This window comes from Mesitornis unicolor, unplaced genomic scaffold (assembly GCF_000695765.1).
Source record: "Mesitornis unicolor isolate BGI_N332 unplaced genomic scaffold, ASM69576v1 scaffold5752, whole genome shotgun sequence".
Classification (NCBI taxonomy): Eukaryota; Metazoa; Chordata; class Aves; order Mesitornithiformes; family Mesitornithidae; genus Mesitornis; species Mesitornis unicolor.
In genome coordinates this window covers 6,771-25,347 of record NW_010171119.1, presented here as the reverse complement: position 1 = coordinate 25,347, position 18,577 = coordinate 6,771, and the positions used below count along the sequence as shown (strand labels likewise).

General features: G+C 44.5%; 1 protein-coding gene across 1 annotated transcript in view; it reads right to left on the bottom strand.

Moving 5' to 3' along the window:
* Positions 1-521, bottom strand: part of SPSB1 (splA/ryanodine receptor domain and SOCS box containing 1) — a 4,837-nt gene extending 4,316 nt beyond the window's left edge. The window contains exon 1 of the mRNA XM_010179910.1: positions 1-521. This exon is cut by the window's left edge and continues 320 nt beyond it. Coding sequence (XP_010178212.1) covers positions 1-392 — 392 coding nt within the window. The 5' untranslated portion in view covers positions 393-521.
* Positions 522-18,577: the final 18,056 nt, after the last annotated feature.

Sequence of the window (18,577 nt, the reverse complement as noted above, 5' to 3'; positions counted from 1 at the left end):
GTCGTGTACCCTACTGAATGCAGAGGGGCTTCTGCTGTTGCCACCCCGACCACAGCGTGCGTGCCTCGCTGCCTCATTGCCCACGTAATCTGCCACACATGCAGTCCTCGTGTATAGCCCACTTTGCCTCTGATGGCATCTGTACTCTGAGCCACCGGATGCCGGTGAAATATGAGTTTGTCATCCTCTTTCACAAACACATTCAGCGAGCGATCGTCGTTGTTCCATGAATGCAATAGCTGGACTTCATACGATACTGGAGGCATGTCTAGTAGCAAGTCCAGACGTGTGGGTTTGCTGTAGTCAAGTCCTTGGAGTTCCTGTTTCAGTGGCCTGTATACAGGGTCCCTCATATCCACAGTCTTTATCCCACCTGTGACCTTCTGACCCATTGTGTGTTCTGATTTTGCCTATTTTAGGCTCCCAGGGCAAGCACATCGATTCACCCGGCCGCTCCTGCTGTCATTCAGCGCTACAGAAAAGGTTGCTAGGAGGCCTTGTCAGGATGTGCACCGGTCAGTATTGCCTAATGGAGGGAAAGAAAAACAAGAGACGAGTTAAACATTAGCACGTACAGCCTTGTACACAACATTTACAGAGCACGCTTTTAATCTGTTCATCTTGACAACTTGTCCTTCCTTTCCAGCTGCTTTCTACTTACGCAGTATACCCTGCATAGCAGAGACAGCAGATAGATCAAATAGATAGGCACTAAGTTTCTAATGTCCCCTTCAGAAAGGCACTTGAGTTTGTGCTTCTTTATCTAAAGATGGTACAGATTGAGCCACCAGAGCTCATTTTTTCTTTATTTTGAATGCACTGCTCCTTATTGCTGCATTACTACACCTTAAGAGAATATACCTGTATTTAGGCTGCCTCCAGCTAAGCCCGATTATTATTATATCATAATCACCTATATGTTGTCCAGGCTGGAAAATTCAGCAAAAGTTTATTCAAAGTGGAAGATTCAGAACCCAGTACACACTAATGCCCGAGACTTAGGTTTTTGCCCAATTGTCTTGAGTTTGTATGTCCTGTTTAAGCATAATTTTGCCTGGTCTCCCAGCCCTAGCTCATACCACAAGGTCAGGCTGATCAAGACATCCCAGTGAAGGCCCAGGCAGCCCACTGGTATTCACTGCTCCAGCTCCTTTCAACCACCACGGAGAATTTCTTCTCCTGCCAAAGCCATCCCTATAGCTATCCACATTGGGGCCAAAATACACAAGGCATTTAATACTCAGAAAGAGTCCAAACAACTTCAGTAACTTTTTCTCAAAGGTAGACCTGAGTTTACAACTGCATTGCCTTTGGACTCTGTAGTAACTTACTGCATATACTTACTAATAGCGAGGGATTGGTTTATACAGATAACTGCTCTGCAAAGCTCCTCTGAGCTGTCCCCCTTCTGGGGAGGGGAGAGGGGTTAACAGAGAGCATCTGTCCAGGATTTAGTGGCCGGCCCAGCCCTAAACCACGACAAAAGAGCGGCATTAGTAAAGAAGACAACTAAATTCCCATCTTCCTTTTTTGGCTGACAGTTGTAAATGGAAGTTCTTGGGGAAACCTCTAGGATGTAAGCATCCCCTAGAATAAAGGCTACAAAGTGTGAAGACACACACAAGTATTGTCTCTTGTCGTTATCCAACCATAAATCATTTTCTTCCCTTAGCACAAACAGAAAAATAAAGCATTGAACACAAACTACTTCCCCACAGCAGTGATCAAGCAAGGTAGGAGTCAGGCAATAAAAGTGAAAGCTTCTCCATGTGGAGAGTTACAAGCCTTCCACAGATCAGCTGGCAAAGCAGCTAGCAGCCACTGATACAGGTTTGAGGACATAATTCTCTTCAACCCCAGTAAAGCTTTGCTAAGTACCTTGGAGGCCTGACTGCAAGTCCAAAAGCAGTCAAAACCTGCTGGGTCCAGCATCAGGGACACCCACTCCAGCAGATTGGTACTACTGGCCCCACTGCATTACTACAGTTGAGAGAGGAGATGCACCTGCTGTATGGTTTGTCTCAGATAAGCATCTTCAGTTGGGGCAGCTTCTCTTCTCCAAAAAGGAAAAAAAAATCCCCAAATTCAGACGCAGAGCCCAGGGGGAGGAGCAAGATTCTTCTCACAATTTAGCAGCTTTCCTTCCAAATTTCAGAGGAACCTCTAAAAAGCTTAAGCCAGCTTGGCTAGAGATACTTGCTCACTTTGCATATGTCTCCTCCAGCACTGCATCCACCAGAGAGTGTCTGCTCTCACTCAGCAACACTAACAACCCTCTAAGACAGCTGCCAAACTGGGGGCAGCTATTAGGAGAATTAAAAGTGGGAGGGGAACAAAATAGCTTTCTAAGAAAAAAAGTGTTATTTTAACATTTCCTGAAATGAAGCAATCACTCGGGGCTCCTGCCAGCTACAGTCACAACATTTACTCACTCACAACCAAGTACCTCATCTGGCATAGAAAAATAGAGCATGAATCAGATCTGGTTTAAAAATAAGGTTACTGGACATTAGCAGCAAGGCTTCAGTTGGAAGGTGACAGGGAAGGCTCATGGATGCCCTGGGTTAGGGATCAATTCACCAACTTCCCTACAGGTGTTTACTGCTACTCCAGGCTACGGCATTGGAATAGCAAGCTCAAATCTGGTAGTTCTCAAGTAAAGAGAGACAAGACTACCTCTCCTTTCCCTCTTCTTTTTTTTTTTTCAAGTAAGAAGAAAATGCCTGACATTCTTTAAAACACACAATGCACATTACCAGGCAACAGTACAGCTATTTCAAACTATTCAGGGACCAGTGCATCACTTTCCCCACCACATGTTATTTAGTTGCTCTGTCCCACAGCTCGGATGCTCAGGCCCAAGTGTTTCCAGGACCCACAGGCACCCCCAGCCTCCAAGGGCACAGGCTCCCATCTCCATAAGCCTAAGGAACAGCAATATCTCAAACCAAGGGAATCTCAAGAACAAGCTGATAGACAAGAGCTGAGCTGCTGGTGTACAAGTTCAACCACACCATTGTAACTCTCTCCCAGAGATGCTGTCAACATCGCAACAAACCCTATAAACACACCTAGTAAGCTGGTACACTTTTTCAGCTCAGCACATGTATTGCATGCAGTTACTCAAGGGCTTAACAGCAGTTCCCATCTTTAAACCCTCATGCCTGTTCTCTACATAAGTTTGCAGTTTTATACTACAAAGCTTACACCAACTCTGTTATGAAGAGATTCGTAAAGTCACTCTAACAGGCATCTTCCCTTCCCTGGGAAAGGCACATTAATGTTGACCAGAAGCAGTAATTTTTAAAATGTTTCAGTGTAAGTCATTTCCTCTGGCTGGGATGAAGACCATCAGGTTGTGAGACAACTGAATCCACAGAAAGTACCGGATGAACTGCCCGGCATTCCCAAGGCCTGCAGCATATGGACAAAGGCTGTCAACAAGGCACTGGCTAAAGCACGCTTGGAAGTCTACAGGAAAATTCAGCTGCTGGAACTGCGATTGGGATAAAGGAACAAAACATTGGCAGAAGGAGGAGAGGCAGAGATTTCCTGAGCTGTACAGTACATGTGAGAACAATGCTTAGGAAGCAGCAACCAAAACAAAGCAGACTGTCAGACTGCAGGAGTATGGGTGCAGGCTGCTCTGAAGCACAAAATGCTCAAGAGTAGCAAGACAAAACAATTCTGTGCTCTTCATCAGGAAAACAATTCCTCCTTCATTATGACTTTCTGCCTTCATAAGCTTCATTATCTTTTTCTCAAGGCTTCTGCACCAGAAAGGAAATCACCACAGTGAAAGCCACCAGGGACTCTTGAAGCACATGAGATACGATACCACCTCACCACCTGCTCCAGAGAGAAAGCAGCCTTTCCTCAACACAAGCACCACTCATCACTTGCATTAGTTACAATTTTTCCCAGGCAGACGATTAACACTGGGTGAAGAACAATGGCCAGAATAAAGAAGACAAGGAGAAAGACAGAAAAAAATGAAATTAAGGGGTCAAATAGACTGAGAGCAGGTCAGAAACTGAGCACCATATGGCAAGATTTAAGTGCAACATGGCTCCTTATTAGGGCAAGGCAACCATTTCTGCTCAGAGCTGGCTCCACAGTTTCTGGCACTGGCCTGGTCTAGAACCACAAAGTGGCACCTTGCCCTACCGTCAGGAAGCACAATTATGTACTCTTTTTTAAGGGAAAAGCTTCTTCATGCAGAAGACAATACAGGTTTTTTTCAGGACAGCTACAGAAAAGCTTGCCCTCTTAAATTAATGGATTCATGCTCTAGGCAGCTTGATATGCAACACAGCAGTCATAAATGAAAAGATATGGTAGGGAATTAGCTACTTCAAACCCTTTGATTTGTCACAGGTTTAAGTACAAATGCAAGCACTAAAAGTGCTTTTATGTATCATACCAACAGCTCAGGCCTGCTGCAGTTCTGCTCTGCTTTATAAACATCAGCTCATCCCCATGGCGCTCTGTTCTGCTCCCATGCTATTTTCAGCTCTATTGTCAACCTCCTAGGCTTAAAAGCTTTGGAACAAAATTGTTAGTGTCTCAGAGAAAAACCCTCGCTGCTATTTTCAGTGAGAATTAGATCTCCCCTCAGTTTAGCTGCTCAGAGCAAGTAGGAAGTTTGCCATACTAGAAAGATATGCCAGGTTTCAAAACAACTGCTTGCTGCAACTACATCAAGGCAGGAGACAAAGACATTTCAGTGGAAGGCATCAAAGTCCCTGCTGCAGAATGGGGAGAACAAAGCTCTGCAAAGTAAAGAATGTATATGGCAGAGCAGAGTTAGCATCCAGCTTCTTCTGTTTAGGCATTGATGTGAACCAGGCAAAATAAGTCTGTACCACAGACCTCTCCAGCTGATTTAGTTCACCAAAATGCCATATACAACAGAGCAGAGCCATACTCTGTGCCATGGCCACACTGACCCCCTTCAGCTGGCAGTGAACCTCAAAACACAGCCAAGAATCCAGCTAGGCAGACGTCAGGCAGGTAGCAGTCTCAGCTATCCACAGCAGAGTATTTTGTCCCCCAGTATGAATCAAACAACTAAGTCTTGATTTCAGTTACTTCCCGAGTGTCCTGCAAAACCTGGAGGAACACCTTGCAAACATGAGGCTGAACAGTGCCCCTTGAACAATTCACACAGATTTAAAAAGCCATCTACATTCAAAACAAGGCTCCTTATTGCTCTGACAATTCACTGCATTCCTACCTCTGCTGACGTTCAAACCCATCCACCTCATCTGAGCACACACTAGAAACGCAATCCAAGCTATCGATACAGTGAACTCAAGCCAAAGAATACTCACCCAAGATGCCCTCACTGTTTCAGCTGAAGCCAAAAGGCTGTTCCCATGCAAGTTTTATCACACAGTGGGAGGTTATTTCAGGTGGCACACGAATTTTAACAGGCTGCTGTGCAGATTCTAATTCTTAGCACCACTTGCACTGTGTATTTCTGCCTACTGCAGAAACTGGTCCCAGGAAGGCCATAACACCCCATACAGCACTGATGCAATCACCTCACCAGCATTCTGGCCTTCCCACACCACTAAATATTGATCAAACCTTGGGAAAAAAGTATCCTTGCCTGTGCTCTTGAAGTTTTCAAGCAGAGAGCAAGCAGCAACAGGTGACAGGAACAACTGCACTGACAACATGGTTAGAGGTAGTTTCGGAGTGTTGCAATTTTGCTTAGATCAGGGCTGGGCAGGCAACCCTCACTGCATAGCATTGGTTTTGGCTGCACTGTCAGCCTCACTGCCCTGCACAGAGAAGGTTGCCACAGGGGCAGAAGAGCAGCAGCAGTTTGGTTCACCAGGTTTAGCTGTTGGCATAGCTGCGTGGCCTCCACAGAAAGTGAAACTGCAGTCACTCTGAGATCAGCAGAGACTGGGCAAGAAAGAATTAAGAAAGATGGCACGTGTCCCAGCGATCAGCAAAAAGGAAAATCCTCCAGCAGCATAAGAGGCCCCTGACAAGTAACTGTGCTCAAGATATGCCAGGGATAGGGAGAACAAGACCCTTAGTATTTGGTAATGCTTGATTTACCTAGACTACACAGTTAGCAAGCCACCTTGCTAAGCAAAGAGCCTCATTTATCTACTAAGCAGATAAGAGCTCTGCTCTTCTGTACATGAGGCAGCTGGCATAAGCATGCCCAGCCTGAGACACACCAGAAAAGACTTCTGTCCAAGGAAGCCAAGAGCACATCATCATACAACGCTGCTAGGACTTGTAACCACTAAGAATCAGCTTGCCTGCATGAACACAGCACTCCAACATGCCTCTCTTTGCAATGATTCACACAGTTTCTGCAGAAGTTCTTTTTGCAGTGTTGAAAGGCAGTCTGATGAAGGCAGCGTGCCCTCTTACACCATGTATGGTGTCTGCTTCTCCAAAGCAAAGCACTGAAGTTACTCAGAGCAGCGTGAGTAAGCTAAAACCCGAGATAACAACCACCCATCCTTAACTAAGCCACTTACTAGAAACCAACTTAAGCAAGTTTCTACTGTCCATCTACCCAGACAGTTCCTGTTAACTGCAGTGCTGCATAATCTAGCAAAAAATACTAAGCAATAGAAGAGAGATTACTTAGAGTATTTGTCACAACAGCACAGTTTCTCTGTCTCCTCATCTGATGTGTCCATTTCCTTTCCACCCGTACTCATGGCCTGTAGCCTTTACACAGCAAAAACTGTGTTCAAGTCAGGACAAGATGACTGGCTAGAAATACTTCTCTTATTCATAGTGTAGCATACAGATGTTAAAAGGAGTTAAGCAATTTCCTCTGGTTTCCCAGCATGTACAACAGACATTTACTCCAGACACACATCCCTAGCATTGCAGAACACTGCCACACAAGCGCCTGTACTGCAGAGTAAGCAGAATTATATGGCATAAGAAGGGTTGCTAAGTTGACCATGAAGCCTGAGAGAAGCCTTGATAAAGTATGCACAGTGAGCAGGAGCTGACAGAACAGGCCAGAAAGCCAGCAACTAAAGCTATTCCCCTACAGCACAGGATGGAGCCGTGAGTTTACCATCCCACATTAAACTTCATCTCTGTATCTTAGCCGAGCACTGAGAAATATCGCCAGAGTCCCTTCCCATGTCCCACATCCGCAGCTGCAGCACTGACCTTCCCTACATCTCTCCCCTTTGCGCCTCTCTAACTTCCTGCTGGTCTTGAGTATGTTTGTAGTCACTGGTGAAGTGCTATTTTCCAGAAGCAACTTAAATTCTGCATACTCTAGCAAGCATTTACAGGCAGCCCTTACAAACCTAGAAGACTGACTTGATGAACTCAGGTTCCAGGTAGGCTTCAGTACCTGAATCATGCTTGGTGCCACAAGACACATCGTCATATGCTCAGACAACAGCTCAGCTACCAGCCTAACCATTTCCCCGTGGCTCTCAAGTTAGCAATACATACAAATGAATTACAGACAGTTTGTTTTTAAATGCAGAAGTTGTGGACAGGCTATGGTGGGGACATACTGCTGATGAAGATCAGATGCGCCAAGTTCAGCTTTGAGCTATAGATCTGCACTCCTGATAGATCCTTTTGGAAGAAATAGCAAAGCAGCTGCGGCTTGGCAGTTCGGTCTGAGCTGAGACAGCACCTGTACATGGTGTGAGAGGAGCAGGAAGATCCACACAGTTCCCTTCCTCCTGTGAGAAAGTAAAGGGAGATGTAACAGCAGGGACACAAAGCAATGCAGCCACTGCAGGTGGAAAGCCTGGAGAAAAACTACGAAGTTTTATTATTATGCCCTTTATGTACAGCCCTGTTCCCATTCAAAATGCTCTGCACAGTGATCAGCACAGCCATCCTGGAGTGCAAGCTGTTTACTGAAGCACTGGCGTGAGCAGCGTCTGGGAGATGTAGCCCTCAGCTACAACACGCTCCACCAGCACAGCAAGTCCTCTGCATGCTTCAGCATGTGGATACCCACATGGAGAACACAGCAGCACCAGATCAAATGTCTTCTAGACCAGGCAAGACATCCTTCCCACACACTCATCTCACTGGGCACATCTGGCGAAGTCATTTTTTTTTAGTTCCTGGTACCATTTCTAGGCTAGATCCACCAGACAAGTGATGCTTTTCCACACTGCTTATGTCAAGAATCCATTTGGGGATGGAGTTAACTTTTATTGAAATTAAAACTGTTTGATACAACTATGGAAGGCTGCTTTCAGGTTGCTTAAGTGCAGTTCTTGCCTTAAGAAAAAGGCAGTCGTGTCTCAGGAGAGCTTATTCCAAGGAGATGAAAAAATGCTAGGATAGATAAACTAACAGCAGAAGTCGCCTGCAAAAGGCACGGCCTTTTCACATTACAATTTCTTTACATCCACTGAAGAGGTGGCTCTACAATCCACTTATAGACTAAGGACTACAGGAAATAAGGCACAGAGGTAGCAGGAAAAAAGGTCACATGCAACCTTTTTTCACCTTTAGAGATTCACCTTTCTTACACCTTTGTACCTGTCCAACCACCTTAAATTGATTTTTATGCTATTGAGACTTTGCATGTAAACAAGCACTGCTTCCAGAAGAAGCCTCACATCCCTGTAAGGTTTAAATCTATGCTTGGCACATTACAAACACAAAAATTGCCAGTTTTATAAACAAGCTGCACTTGAAAGACTAGTCTGTGGGACTGAACTATCAAATACACTAACAGTACTTGTCTTACAACTTCCCTGTCCTTCAGCAGCCAACTCTGTGCTGCTGTTCTGTTGCCACACGTTCTTAAAATGAAAGAACAGCCCAGTTTTTAAATATTCTTTTATAAGCAAGGATTATATTGAGGGTTCTGTTCATATACCACAGAGTATTGACCTTAGATAAAAACTCTTTCAGGGAATAGGGCTGTCATTTTATCTGTACAAGGAGCTTTGCAACAAAATAAAGTCAGCACTTGGCCAAGTTGCCATGCCTGCCTAATGTTTCTACTTCCTTCCCTCCAGCACTGGAGCTGCAACACCCCAAGATAGGCCGCATTTAGAAAGGCATTTCCTCCACAATTAAGCCACCATACGTTTTAAATAGTAGATGTTTATGTTCAGGGCTATTTGCATTAAAGAAGCTCACATAATCCATAATAAGTCACTCTCTTGCACAAGAGCTCCCTGCTTTTAGTTATTTCCCCACTTACTAATTCACAGCCTACACAGCCCACTGTCCATCCCTCATGTCCATTTAAGTACCCTGATTCATTAGTTTTGTCTGATAATCACTAGATGGGGAGGGGAGCAGTGGGTGGAAAGCATAAGATGTTTCTACTCCATCCAGAGTTTCCATTGCTTTATCAAAAGCACATTTTTGCTATGACTGCAAGATTGGCCAACAAAACAAGCCATCAGGACAAAGGTTTTGGTAACAAAGCACTGCTTTGCCCAGTTAGCAATGAATCACTGTAGTTTAATGCTAGCAGCAGCTGCCCCAAAAGAAATCCATGTTAAAGTTCTCAGCAGTCACCTACCAAAACTCCCCTTCTGGTTCCTTCCTAGGTGACAGCAGGGCAGAGCAGACACTTGTACAGCTGCATCTTGTTCTATGCTACCCAGTTCAGAGGAGGTCAGCCTCCTATTTTGGTTATCCTTTGCCTAGAATCTTTTTTTCTTTAGAAAGCCTCTCTCATATGCTATGTATTTGAAGGAAGAAGGGAAGCCACACTGTTGGGCTTGTCAATAAGAGTAAATCTATGATATCTCAACTGCTAGAAGTGCTTGTTTCGAAGTCATGGTTTTTTCCAGGATAGCTGCTGTGCTGCTTGCAGAATAAGTCAATGCACAACACATCCATGAACACAGAGAGCCCCTCAGGAGTTGCATGAAGTCACCTAATACACACCAAATATAATACCTGCATGAGAACAAGAATTGAGCCCTTACTGTCTTAGGGTCAGATAGATTTGGGTATTACAGACCTGAAAAGCAGCGCTTTGTCAAATAGATGGCTTGAGAAGGTAAGGTACACAGCAGATTGTGAGCATTTCAATCCCTGCTCCTAAGAGCAATACAGTATACCCCATCAGGAGACATGGAGAATACAGCAGGATTCCTTCTCTCAGGAAAACCATTTGCAGTTAGAGTTACTTTCACATTAAGGTTGCCCAGCTACTGCCTCCTCCTTCCTCTTTTCATTTAAAGATGTCACAAGCACTGCTGACAATAACACAAAAATCCCCACAACAGAGCAGCTGCCAAGCACCAGATTACTCAGCCTGCTGCCCTCGAATAAGTTATTGTCTCTGAAGCTTCAGTACATGCATCTACATCAAATACATCTATGCCAGAGGGGAAGTTGTGCAAGTGTCTGGTGCTGCTCGTCAGCATTACAGAAAAAGCATAGTTGAAATCTGGGCCACGTACTAGAAGCAATTCCTGGTCCATTACAACAGTGTCTCTGCTCTCTCCAAGCAGAGCACTAGGTTCTTGCAGAGCTACAAACAGAATACTCATCTCTGCAAGAGAAATCACTGCAGCACATTCAGTCACAGCAAAATCAGGGCCTTTTGGTGCAGATGTGAAATTGTTTATTCCCTGCTTCCCTGCCACTCTGCTTGGGAAGCTCCATCACCTCCTTAGGAAGCTCCATCACCTCCTTGGATCTGTATTTCCCCCATTTAGATGGGCAGCATGCAGGATAAGAGAAAACACTTTTTGTACGAGTAGAAGGTCAATGAAAGCGTTGCACATTTCTCATCATTGCATCACAGGGAGAGAACTGAGGCAAAAGCTGAAGGTGAACAGCAGGACCACAGAGGATGCCCCACAAGCTGCTGGCTACCGAGGAGGTAATTCCAAGGCTCAGCAGAGTTGATCCCAGCATGACAGTGCTCAGTTCCTCCTCACAAAAAGCTGCTTTCTCTCTGACATTTAAGGAAGCAAAAGGTAGCTTTTCTTTCTCCTTCAGTTTTATAATTAATTTATATTTGCATCCTCAGCAACTCAGTAGGCATCCTTTTCCTCACATTGAGCAACCACGCGTTACTCAGAGCTTTATGCAGCTTACTCTTGTAAACCTTCAAAAACAGACCATACAACCTCTGGACGACCTGTTCCAGTGTCTGACAACCTTGACAGGGACAAAACTTTTCCTTATACTTAGGGTTATGCATCTTCCTCCAGCTTCAAGTCATTCCAGGTTTTTAATCAGCCAGTTTCAGGTTGAATTTAGTACTAATCCTCCGGTCAAATAAATCTTAAACAATGAATTTAGTTCAGCCTTTTCTCCTAGTTGTTAGTGCCTTCTTACCAGACAGTGAATTACTCTAAGCAATAAAAACACAGATTCAGTTCACAGGTGTGTATCTTACCTGGTCACATGGAAAAACTCAGCATTCCTCTACAGTGTTTACCCAGATCTCTTCATCCTGGCCTTGTATTGAAAGAGGACTGAAATTACATCCTTCTAAAGAGCCAGTAGATCTCTCACAGCTTAAGCTCTAGATTCAGGTCTTTCCTGTCCTGAGGTCTGTAGAGACTGAGGGTGTCACCACTGGAGACAAAAACCTCACAAGAGAACACAGTTGAGTCACTAAGGAAGTGATTTTTGTTTTAATTTTTTTTTCATACTGTTTAGTAAACCATTCTGTTCACTTAGCAAAAGGATGTTTTCAGAAGTCAACACCCCTGCACATTCATCCAAAGCAGGAGCTCAATCAAGTTTAGACTTCCTAACTTTAAAGCCTGTCAGATTCTTCAATGCCTCCAGCACCTGCCTATATGCCAAAAAAACCATCTGTGACCTCCCTCAGTAAGTCCGGTAGTTTCAACAGGACCGGGCAGCCATGAAAAAAATATATTGCCACTTTAAAAAAGCCTTTTGCAATTCATCTCCAAAAACATCTGGCTTCTGCCATTTTTTAGGAGGCATCTTTCATAGACCCTACTCTCAAGTGACATCCTGGACCCATAACCTGCACATCAGATGTGCTTCTGCTGCATCGGGTAGTTCCTGTAACATGTTAAATGAGGACAGCAACATACTCCACTAGCCAAGCCAGCCATGGCCCAAGTTTAGGAAATCTTCATTCCTCAAGGTCACCTGCTACACGAGCAATGCCGTGGCTCAGCTTTATCCACCAGTTTTCCTCCCTGTGAGGGCAGACGTGCTTCAGCATCCCCCTTGGAAACAATCCTCCCAATGCAAGCAGCTTTGCTACATCACCCTGTAGGAAGTACTGCACCTTACAGGAACAGGGCTTGTCTTTTTTAAGTGGAAAAGATGAAAGCCAGAAGCTGGACATTCACACAAACCTCATGCTCAGTACAAGTCTTTGAAGGCAGGAAGGCTCAGGAGGGCAGGGTGGCCTGGGAAAAACAATACTGTCTGGCTAGAGGACATGGATTGCTTCACTACCACAATGCAGTCTGAAGTTCTCCTCAGCCCCTTCCCCCTGCCGTGCTCCACCTTGAGCTGCGCAGTTGGCACTCCTGTGGTAGCATTAGCCATGCATTGCAGCTTATAATCAGCTGGGAGGAAAACCATCTGCAGGAACACTGTGCATCAGCATCTGCCAGCCTCTTCCCCATGTGCAACCTCACCTGGAGCAGCTCAGCTTCATCTATACCTCCCACTCAGAACAGTCACCGAGGTCTCCAGGCAAGGAGGGATCTGGATGTTACCTTAGAGCAAACAGGGTTCAGGAGCTGCCAACCCTCAGATTTGTTTCAAAGAAGGAACACAAAATTACCTTCAAGATAAAAACAGTTTTACTGTCAAAGTTAACTAGGTACTTTGCTTTGAAATACAGTTTATTCCCCTGCATCAAAGGGCTGTTAATTTTAGTCTTGTAGCAAAGAAGTAGGAGAAATGAAAGCAGCATCTGCTTGGAAGAGATGAATGCAAGATAAAAGGTGTCTGTGACAGAAAACTGGCAGCAGCTTTAAGTTTTCTATTCAAGTTTGATCTGGGAACAACAACTCCTCTTAAAACATAACAAAAGCTGTGGAAAAACCCTTTCCAAATCCAACAACATAGCCGGAAGATGCAATTTCTCTTCTCCAGTTGCTGCAACAGCCAGCTGAGGTGAAGAGTCCAGACAAATCCAAACTTGCTATCCCAGTGTAATCAAGCACCTTGGCTTGCTCAAATCCACAACATCCCCCCTTCAGCTTCCAATTCCCTCTTCCCTTTCAAGTCTCCATAGGGAAAGCGGTTTCCTAAGGATCTCCTTAGCAAAAAGGAAGCAGAATCACACCATGGCACAGCACCTCCAGAATGTTTGGGCATAAATGGCTTGCAACCCAGCCTGCAAAGAAAGGAAAAAAGCATTGGCATTTCTTGTCTGCCTAGTACAGTCTTTGCGGAGTCAAGTCAGGATCATCATGAGTTTGTTGTAACACCGGTTTTTAGACACGGTCAAGCCCAGTCCTGTAACAGCAACAGAGTAAATGAAGTTTATTACAGAGCTGTATCAAGGGTAGGCCAACGGTGCTCTGGTTTAAGAGGATTTACTGGCACTTCTCACATTAGGGCAAGGGATGGTAGCTCTTACAGCACTGAAAGCATTAGGAAGAGCAGCCATGCTGTGGTAGAGGGTGGGCTTCCACTGGAAACTAACCAAACAGAAAATCTATATTCTGCAATATCACTTGCACCATCTAACCAAGAAGAATATCTATGCACCTTGTTCTTGTCCACCCCCCCACCAGTACCACTGAGACAAGTCCTTCAAAACACCTTTACTATGCAGACTCACTGGCTTTACTGAGAGTCACCTTCATCTGCCATCTGAGGTTTTGGGTAGGGCAGGGCCGGTTTTTGCTCTTTTCCCCATGTTTTTTAGTAGCATCAAGCTTCATCTGCTAGAGCTTGGGGTAAGCATCCAGAGAAGACCCTGCAGCTAGCACAGAAGGACAAGGTACAAGCAGCTCATCTGAAAACTAGCTATGAAACATGGATTCAATACAAGATTTGCAGAATCTAAATGCTACGTGGATTACCATGCACACATTTCTGGTTTTACTTCAGCCCAGGATTCCTGTAATGGAAGCATGGATCCCTATCCTGCCACTGATTAGCAGTTAATATCGAAAGCTACTTCTATCTAACCTTTAAACTGTTTGAAACCATCAAGCAAAGAGAAGCCAACAGAGCACTTTGCCTGACCAAGCCATTGCCAGTCACTCCAAAGATGTGTTTACCTCTCATTTCTGAGGCGGCTGCTAGAAGCTGTGTAACTCAAGCATTGGTTATATGAGGAAAAACCCAAAGAAAGAGCCAGATAAACATGCAACAGACTTGTGCTGAGCCATTTGTCAACATCCAGCAAACCACTCCACCGGTATGCTTAGTAAGGTAAGCATTCCACATCCAGGAATACACACAAGCAACAAGCCCTCTCACAGCAGCTGTCAATAAAGTGCTGAACTAAGAGGATATTCCTGGCAGACGGATTACACAAGAGACAACTCACACTGCCAGCTTTACTGGAACATACACAGCAACTCCCCAAAGCAGAGCATTCTGGGACGATGCCTCACTAGATTTCTGACTTGTCATTAGCCAAAAAAAAAAGTTTAATGACATGGTTGGGCTCTGTGTTTAAATATAATTGACCTGGGACATACCATAATTAGGAAGAGAGACACTGTACATCTCAACGAAGCCTACAGCTGGGCACAGTCACAGCATGATGCAATGGTGTGCTTTCACCATTACCTGAAAAGGTCCTTGGAAATTGCTGTGGGTGGTTGAGATAGGTAAGGTGACCAAAAGCTTCAGCTGGATTCTTACATCACCCAGCAAAAGGCTTCACATAACATAACACAATTTTAGGAAGCCTTTCTAGCCTAACTGCTTCAAGTTTTTCCCTATGCGAGTACAACTAGATAAATCAGACTGGAAAGTGCAGAGCATGCCAAAACGAAATGGATAAAAGCACATTATACAAACTGTGGCTGCAGGAATACACATGCTGCCTTCAGAGGACATCTGCACTGTAGGGTAGCCAGATATCCAAGAGCAACTTTTTCCTGGAAATAACAGTTATGGTAATACAGAACAAATGTTTTTGTCAAAAAGCATGACCAAGACATGCACCTACAGCACTGCTCACCACTGCTTCACTACTGGTTCATGTCCAGAGCGGCTGGTTCAAGTGGCAAGGAGTGGAATTAGCTCCTTAGTCTTACTGGGGCACACTCACCAATGCATCCCTGAGCAACAGTTTCACCAGTTGGACATCCAGGGATATTTTAAGTGGTGTCCTCAATCTCCTGTGTGCCAACCTTAAACTGCACCTCAATCATTTAGTTTGAGCAGTGAAGCAAATCTGTATGATTAGGTCCAACACTGCTAATTTACACAGTGGTAGTACCTCTTCATTGGAAAAAACCAAGTATGAAGTTCCTATCAGTTGCTTCAGCACATGCTACTAGAACTGCTTAGGAGATACTCATGCTCTGAACCAAAACAGAGAAGATACCCTGGCTGAAGAAACAGATTTGTACAGGCTTTTTGATACTAAACAGCTTCAAGAGTCACCTTTCCAGATAGCATCTGAAAGCACAGAACTTTTTACTCCGAGCCACTTTAGCATAATCACCCAGACTCACAAGATTAAGTCTTGTATGGAGCAATCCATCTTTAGGCCAGGCCACAAGAATATCTCCCCCAAAGCATCCGGTTCCAAAAAGCCTCCCAGCTCAGCATCATCAGTTACATCAATGGGCAGGAACATGGAAAGACTGCGATTAGAAGTATCCATGACAACTTCAACACCAGTTTGAGGAAGGATACTGGAAGGAAAGTTTGTGTAAAGGAAATGGAATCTCCTCTTTTGGGTATCAAGCATCTACCCTGTTCTCAAGGCAGAGAGCACCATCCCAGAGATCTGCCTAAGTTTGTGTAGAGACACTTTTGGCTTTCTAGGCAGTTTAGTCTGACAGCAGTCCAATACTGTAACTTTTGGAGAGAACAGCAAAAAAGTCTTTAAAGACTCTTTGCCTGAAAGGATTCTGCCCAGCGATAAGCTTAATTTCAGATATGAAAGTCATACCTAAAACCTTGCTGCTCTTGCAATTTAGGTTCAAACAGTAAGTTTTCAAAGGTATTTTGACCTCTCAAAAGTAAGGGAACTGAACACAAGTCTACACAAGACTTCCCTTTGCTCCCCACAGCTATGAAACTGTCTGAGGTCTGTTTGGGGTGAGAGGGGATGCTGAGATGGTTTTTGTCCCTTCTGTTTCCACCTTCCAAATGCCCTAACACCACCACATAAGCCTAAGTAAGCAGACTTTGAAGAATATGTATATTCACCATCTTTCCTCCCTCCCTAGGGCTTCTCAGCAGACTAAACTGTGGGCTTCCTCTCTAAAACAGCAAAATTCCAGTACCTGTAATTAAGCCAACAGCTTTCTGCTGTGACTATTCCAGAAATCACCATCTGAGTCCTTTCCATTAAGGTCACCCATTCAAAAAGCTCTCCAATGTAAGAGACAGTGAGCAGTGCAATAGTCAGCGGTGGGACACGTTCATTAGATGTAAGCAAGCCCGAGTTGTCTTATCTAGGCATTAAACAGCTGCCAGTACTTTCATAGTTCAAAGGCAAGACAAAAGCTGTACAGTCAACCTATCCTCCCAACATACCACAGTCATCATAGGTCCTCATAAATCAACATGCCTTCTAAATAAGTGTTTAATATAAACATTTGTACAGTCACTTAATTCCTGGTGAACCAAGCTATTTGATGTGGGCCACAGAAAGCTCCCATGACATCAATGGAAAGTTTTCAATTAGGAAACCAAGTTTGAAACACATTAATAGAACTTAAGAAATAGAGAGAGGGGAAGAAACCTTGTACAAACTATCAGAAGATCTGTTCCTAACAGATGCACTCAATATACTTAGGAAGGAACAGAAAAGTTAAGCTGTCCTGCTTTTTCAGTGTTTAGTGAGCAAGAATTCTAGAGATAAGCACAGTTATGTCAACTGCTCTCTCCAGTATCTGAGTTTCTGTCTTTTCTAAGGTTGGTCAGTCTCAGTCAAAATACCTTCAAGAGTTTTTCAGCTGCTACTGAAGTCCTCACTCCTCCTTTTGCAGAAGCTGCATTGTTTTGCCAAGATTTGCTGTGTACAAGCATCAATTTGAAAGTAATGAGAAGGCCACTGCCACCCACCATTCGGTGCACCACAACCTCCCAAACATGGAATGGACATCAACCGTCCAGGATATCCAATGTCTGGAATATCAAACAAAGCCACCCCATCCAACAGTATTTTCCTCCCTTAAAAACCTCACACCAGAAAAAGCTTACCTTACAGTCAGTTCATCATACCACTACCTAAAATGCTCATTGAAAATATAAGCTCAAGCCACCCTATACACCCATTCCCTTCAGGTAATGCCAATGCTTTGGTGATACCATACTAGGACTTGAAAAAGCTGGCTACAGAGATACTCACCCTGGATAAATGCATCCAGGCATGTATTAATCTGACTGCCCAGCTTTTCTATCAGGCTTGGAAGCACAAAGGGCTGCATTCAGTGACCTGCAAAGCCATCTCCTCCACTGCTGCCAGCCTGCCACCTGCTGGGCCATCGGCTTTGTCCACTCAGGCCTGAGGACAGGACTTCCATTCAGTACCCATTCAGCACCACAACCCTGGGTCAGACACGATTTCCATGACAAGCTTGTCTTGTGGGTGTCTTAGACCAAAATAAGATTTAAGAATACATTGAACAGTGCGCTAGCACAAAAGCCATCTCAACAGTAAAACCACTGATGAGCCTTCTGCTGTACTGTTTTGCACCTTGAAACAGAGATTCCCATGAGGCCGAGTGTTCTTTCAAGAACAGTCTAGACTAGGGATTGGCTGGCATTTTTGGAAGGTTGAAGACAGCCTAATACAAACAACATAAAAGCACATGCCTCCGTTCTCCCATCTCAGACATGCTGGGGGATTTGTCATCTGTCTTAATATATGGTCTGCAGCACACTGCTCCCCAGTGCTCATTAAGGTCTTACCTCCATCAATAAATCTCTTCCCACTTAAAGCTCTAAGAGCCATTCAGTTGTTGTTTCTTACCAGAAACAGCAAAACCAGTAACAGCCATCCTTCTCCATTTTCACAGAAGTGTTGCTACACTTATCCTCAGCTGCACTGTGTTTTATGGGATAAGCCAGATATCTTATCTTCCTCTTTATATGCCTAGATGTATAGCAAAAAGTATGCAATGCCTCTGGCCTAAAGCCCAAACCTGCTTCTGCCTGCTAAGCTTAGCTAGGGGACACTGCACATGTCCCATCATCAATGTGCAGTCAATGGAAATCCTATTTACTCCCACTGTCAATGTGATGCCACAGGCTGAGCTGTTCTACCTAGAGGGATGTGGCTGGGCAAGGAACACCAGCATGCACTTACAACCACATCCCTGCACCAAGCAGCAAATACTGAAGGCACCTCATGAGTCACAGCCAAATCCCTGTTTGGAGAAAACATGCACAGCAGAAAGCCCTTATAGAAAAATCCCACCAGGTACATATGCAAGTACACCTAGGAGCAAAGATTCCCCTCTTCCAGAACTAGTAA